Consider the following 6,541-nt stretch of genomic DNA (forward strand, 5'->3'; position numbering starts at 1 on the left):
GTATTGCTGTTGTCTGATGGTGTATTGAAATGAACAGTTAATACTCACAATTTTTTATGTTCTGATCGACTTTGCATGTTTGTGTTTGGTGGTCTGAGCAACTGATCTGAAGGTAACACTATGCAATGGAATTACAGTGGTGAACTCCTACCATCTGTCTAATGAAACTCTGTATTATCTCTAATGTTTTATTGAAGAATTATTTTCTTATTCTCTTTAATGGTTTGAGCAATCTTTATTCTTATATCTGATAATCTGAGCAGTGTAGCTGAGGATAGTGATATGCAATGTAACAACCAGTGCTGACTTGTATTGATTTGTCTTGAGACCCTGTATCACTCTGAATGTTCTTGCTTTGATATGTTCCTGTTCGTGATACTGGTATGTTGCTACTGTTCTATTTTTTTGTTTGATTGTTTCTCATTTACTACTCTCTTTAAAATAAAAAATGATAATAATAATTATAATGCTAGGACATCAGAGAAACTGATTACAATCTGTTTAAGAAAGTCAGGTCTAATTACAACTGATGAAAACTTACTTTATTGTTACTCCCTAATTCAAGAAGTAGGCATATGTCAGGTCATATATTATTTATCTTAACATATTTCTTGGGCACAGACAGTATACGTTGGAGTGAGAGTATCAGTACACACACAAAAAAGACCCTGCACAACTTTAATTCATGAGAATTCTACATCACACCATTACATTTTAGCATCAGTTATGAGTTTCCAGATCCCTTTTCCTCTGATCCTGTCCCCCATGTTTGTCACTGCTCTTCTTGTACACAGGACAGTTACTTCTCTGAAAGTAAAGTTGCTCTAGACCAGAACGATCAGGTGCAGATCAGTGAAGATCGGAAGATTATTCCTCAGTAGCTCCCCAACCCACTCTAAGTCTGGCTGTCTCATTTTCATTTTCTGTCCAGACCCTCTTACTTCCCTATTCAGGACTCACACTGCTTTCTGATCCTTCAAGAACCCACGCAACCTTGATAGGAATAAAAAGCCATGGTGCTATGAAGACTAATAAAACAAACATATTAACAAAATGGAGTTTTACCTTCAGAATAACATCATAAGTGACATTAGGCAAAGCTTGAGTCAGGACACCATTGTGTTTCACGGTGACATTGGCAGGTTCCTCTGTGCCGAGTATTCTAATCTCCTGAAATGTTAAGTTATTGGGGTCCCTGTAGGTTGACTGAGAGATCTTCACATCCAGGCGGTTCTGCAAAACAATTAAGCACAAGGAAGCACAAAGGTTTGCCTGTAAGACACACATTCTCCTGTACAGTCATACAAATGCTACACCCAGGACCAGATACTTCCCCCAGCTCTGAAAGCTACAGATTTTGCTACTAATGCATGCTCAAGGAGCATAAGCTTATTTGATTTGAACTATGTACTAAAAAAAATCAGCAATATGCAGACAGATATTTGAAAAAACTATCTTTAGACAGACTAGCTGCTTTGATTTGTCAATATTGGTGGCTCCATTGATTACACACACAATGAAACTACTGGGACTTAAGTCTACATGGAAATGTGTTTAACTAGAGTCATTAATCTCAGTGAAGTTGAATACATAATCACACACATCCACAAGCACAAATGTGCTATTGGTCAGATGAAAACCCACACTTAAGATTCATAGAAATGCAGTACTCACTTGGGTGGCAGAAAACTCACATAAAAGGTAAACATTATTGGCCACAGTATCTGAAAGCAGAAAAAAGGCAACTCAGACTCCCTGCCCACCACAGCACAAATCTCACCTGCCTCTCCTTAAAGCTGACCCTGCCTCCCTGAAGGCAGGAGTTCCTTCCTTTGAATGACTGAATGACATTCTATTGCATATCTACCACAACGTCTTTATTCATTCGTCAGTAAGTGGAAACACGGACTGGTTCTGGATCTTGGCCAGGACGAATAACACTGCATTGAAGTGAGTAACGTGGGAGTGTTCGTATCTCTCTGATAGACTGACTGCAGTTTTTGGATATACACTAGAAATCGGATGGCTGGATCATATAGTTCTATTTTTAATATTTTAAGGAACTTTTACACTGCTTTACATAATGGCTGAATTGACTTATATTTCTACTGAGAAACTGTCAGGGTTTCCTCCATTACTCCACACCGTGGCAGTGCTACAGTCTCTTCTCTTTCCCATCACACCATTCGTGGCAATCCTCTGTTGATGCATCACTGCAATTTTCCATATGTAATTCTCTGCATCTTAGTGCAGAGATCAGCATCTTTTCATATGCCCGCTGTGCAGCTGCAAGTCTTCCCTGCAAAAGTGTCTATCAGATTCATTTTCAAATCAGCTGATTTATTCTCTTGCAACTGAGTTTTATGAGTTCCTTACATGTTTTTATATTAATTCTCTTTGTTATATACGTGGTTTGCACATAGGTTCTTTAATTCTGCGGGTTCCTTTTTTACTATGTTAATGGTTTCTTTTGCTGTGCATAAGCTTTTCCTTTGATGTAGTATACACGTTTGTTTGTTGACTTTGTTGCCTATTCTTTTGGTGCCATATCCAAGAAAATATTCACAGGACCAATGTCCAAAATATTTTCTCATGTTTGGGGATTTCATAGCTTTAGTCCTTGCATTTAAGTTTTCAGTTTGTTTTTTATAATAGCCAAGATTTGGACACAACCAGCATCAGCAAATGAATAGAAGCAGGCACTGTAGAACACACATACAGCAGAGTATTGTTCAGGCATAAAAGAGAGGTGAACTCTGCCATTTCTGACAGCAGGGATGAAGATGCAGCATACTATACTAAGTGAAAAAAGCCAGGAACAATTGAACACCATATGGTTTCATTGCTATGTGGACATTTATAAGTGGACTCTGAAAAACTTAAACAGATACAAGCAAAGGGTACGACAGTGGCTGCAACAGACAGATGAGTGGAAGAAAGCAGTAGATGTCTGTCAGTGTGTAAAACTTTCAATTATGAGAATAAGTTCTGAAAGTAAATACATAGCATATGTGTTGGCAGATGTGTTCGTTGGACTGTGTAATCAGTACACAAAATACAGTATACACTGTTCACCTTGAATGTATTCAAATTCTGTTGATTATACTTTCTAATAATATGCAAATATGAAGCATTTTATATCGAGATCTTGAGGATAAAAGGATTATGAACAGAGTCTTAGAGACCAATATCCAATTTTTACTTCTTTTACTGTAACCTTGAAAAAATTCTCTTTTAAGTACTTACAAAGCATATGCCTCATGGGAATGTATTTCTTAAGTGACATACACAAGAACTATTAACATAGCAGACACAGAACAATATACCTGAAGCAGGCCTACATGTATATTCCCTGGTTAAGTATATGGCTGCTGACTGCCTGAGATGACCGTTTTGCGTATCAATACATGTTCACAAGGTTTTGGGAGGAAATTACTTTCATTGCAAAAGAATTACAGAATCAGTGTCAAAGATATCTCCCACATACACACTAACAATAAAAAGAAAATTTATTATTGATAACTGCCAGGGGGGATTCCACTGGTATAAATGTGTTTTCCTTCTTTCTGTGGTTTATTTATTACTGCCCCATTACTATTCGGGAGAAACCAGAACAAAACTCTTCACTCAGCTGACTTTTGCTGTTGGGCATAGTGAGATTTATCCCACAGCCCAATGATCAGGAAGAACAAAGGCAATAACACAGGATACAGGGTTGGGAACAGTAATATTCTTCACAGCATACTCACCATTTGATTCACCATCATCCCAGAAGAGCTCCCCTCTTGCTTCTTTGTTCTCATCCAGGGCAATGAGGAGACCAAGAGGATTCTTCCGGCTGCAAGAAATGAGGTACATGCAACACACAGACTTAGGCCTCCCAGACCTGTGCCCCTTGTTCCCAGCAATTGCAAATGAGAAAATTCACTAGCACCAGGTCACTCTTCTTTCCGTCAGGCACAAAAGCAAGTTTTCACAGGCTTCCTTTTAATAATGTCACAGGGGACAGAAATGCCCCAAACACTCACTGCAGTGAATATCCAGATAGAAGCCATTAATTCAAGCACAAAAACCACTACAATCACTACATTAAAACTGCAGCTGCAATTATTATTTGAAATACATGAAATTCAGTGGGAAAGAAATAGTAGACAGTACTGGTGCAGCCAGGTTATATTAGTGATGATCTCTACATTAGAGGTGCCACCTGCGATCAGGGAGAACAACTTTCTCTCCTGAGCACCATGTTTACTCACAAAGCAAAACCCTACAGTAAGCCCTATGGATACAATGGCAATATCTTTCTATGGGTACATATTAATTTGATTGAAGACAAAAATAAAACATCATAATTACATGCTTTATAATGTACAGTGGGAAACATAAAACACAACTCAGAAAGCCTTTAAGGGGATGGATGCAGGGAAAAGGGAGAAAGCAAGCTGTTTTATTAAGGATCTGGTCATTTGGCCACTCCTCTGGATTACCTAAAGCTCCTGTGCTCTCCCTGCTTCAACTTTCCTACTGTATTCTTTCACACATTAAACTTCCATAAGCACATCACGTTACCAATAAAATCGTTTACTCTCATTCATATTACATATCTTGAACTGTCATTGCTAAAAAGTCCAGAGGATGCAAAGATGAATGAATTGCAACTCCTGACTTCTTTAACCCTCTATATTTTAGAAAAGACTAGACAAATTCACCAAATAAACATAACAGAAGATGAAAAGTGACATGAAACAAGATATTATAGGCCTTGAGTGACACTTCCAGAAATACAGTAGACTCTTCACTCTGGAGGACACACCCATTGACATATTAGTTGGTCCTAGACATATTACAACACATTTCTTTCAAAATAACTGTTGGGCTTTCAGGTAAATAAAGGATATATCCAACAGAGTTACACTGAAAACAGGAAAGCAAAACACTGCTCTCAAACTACAAGGGTGCACTGAGAGCAAAACCTGGAATTTCTCAGGGACAAATGCCTGAGAAGGCCAAAACCTGGCCACTACACCTGATAATCCAAGATAGAGAACCGGAACCTCCAATTCCCATGTGAAGCCGGGCTCAGTGGGGAAGCTCATATGATACTAAGTTGGCAGCAGTCCCACTGGCTTGCAACCAAAGGAAGGCAAATCACCTCTGGAGGAAGGAGACCTACCTCCGGGTCCATATGATCACTACATTTGAAAAGCAAAATATCACTAAACACACAAGCAACAAGTCACCATGAAAGTCAGTCAAAATAACCACTGTACATTAATATCCTTGCAAGGACTTCAGAGAGTAGAATTTTCAACACAGAGCATGAAATAACCGGGACTGAAAGGACACAGGGGCAGAGGAGCTTAATCCATAAGGCACAGGGTCTGAGAGGAGCAGGAGCCCTGACTCACACTGTTAGAAGGCAGTTGTTGCAATCACACTTTCCTGAGGAAGGAAAAATGACACTCTAAAGCTTTCACACACTCACTCCCAAAACAAAGGTGTGCTTGGAATTCTTCTAAAGCAAGAGCTTAGAGACACAGAGACACTGGACCTAAAGACACCCTTGCTTCATTACCACAGTATAAAGCATGCCCCTAACTGGAGACTTAAAATGCTAATGGAACCTGCTACAAAGAAGAAGCATGGGAAATCACTGCAGAGGCACTGCCCTCGCCCACATTTTGTATGTGATGACAGGGACAAAGGGCTGCACCCACGGTTAAGGGAAGGAAATGGGAACACCAACAATTTGTGTCCAAACTATTTCAAGAGGCTTCTCTTGCACTCAACTATAAGAATAAAGCTTTTCCTGCTGAATCTAAATGTCTCCAACTAATTCTTCTAGATGAGGTCACAAGGAGCCACATAGAACTGTAACACTGAAACTCCACTAAGGAACAAGATACATTTTAAAATGACCTGAACCATTGAAGAGGCAGCACTCCTACTGCTGGAAGAATTTGAAAAGATTGAATAGTCACGAAATCTGAGCTGAACTTGCATCAGTCAGCATACACAGGGACTGAGCTCTATATCAGTAGTAAAGGGCTTTCCAAAACTCTTAAGGCCCTGGGCCTGTTGGAAAGGGTAATGAGTGCAGAGACCTAAATGCAGCAAAGTTCAACAGGTTGGTTGGGGAACAGCATGTTTTGGCATGGCTAGTCCGTTTGCACACTGAAATATTATCAGAGAAACACTTATTAAGTACAACTGGGAAAGTGATTCTAGTGGCCCTGAACATCCTAGTGAATAAGGAGATTACACTTCAGGCAGGAGAGCAAAAGGTGAAGATTTTCATTTCAGAAGGTTACTTTTGATTTCAGTGCACAGAACAGCCTGACTTCAACACTACAGTAGAAGAAACCACCATTTTTGGATTTTGGCGAATTTTCATTAAAAGTCGGTAATTCAAAAATTAAGGCAGTAAGGAAGGTTCAAAGGAAAAGACAGATTTCTAACCTTTCAACAAGTCTCAGTGTATTAAAAACAATGGAGCTATACATTCATTGGCAAAGATTTAAATCTGCACCTCTTAGGTACA

The 6,541-nt window shown here is 39.2% G+C and overlaps 1 protein-coding gene across 1 annotated transcript in view; it reads right to left on the reverse strand.

The window, feature by feature from the left end:
• Nucleotides 1-6,541, reverse strand: part of LOC102004723 (maltase-glucoamylase, intestinal) — a gene marked incomplete in the record, with an annotated part of 238,387 nt that overhangs the window by 132,717 nt on the left and 99,129 nt on the right. The window contains 3 exon segments of the mRNA XM_013505005.1: nucleotides 1,066-1,233; nucleotides 1,675-1,724; nucleotides 3,750-3,838. Of these exon segments, the coding sequence (XP_013360459.1) occupies nucleotides 1,066-1,233; nucleotides 1,675-1,724; nucleotides 3,750-3,838 (307 nt within the window).

Source organism: Chinchilla lanigera, unplaced genomic scaffold (assembly GCF_000276665.1).
Source record: "Chinchilla lanigera isolate Chin_1 unplaced genomic scaffold, ChiLan1.0 scaffold00093, whole genome shotgun sequence".
NCBI classification, from domain to species: domain Eukaryota; kingdom Metazoa; phylum Chordata; class Mammalia; order Rodentia; family Chinchillidae; genus Chinchilla; species Chinchilla lanigera.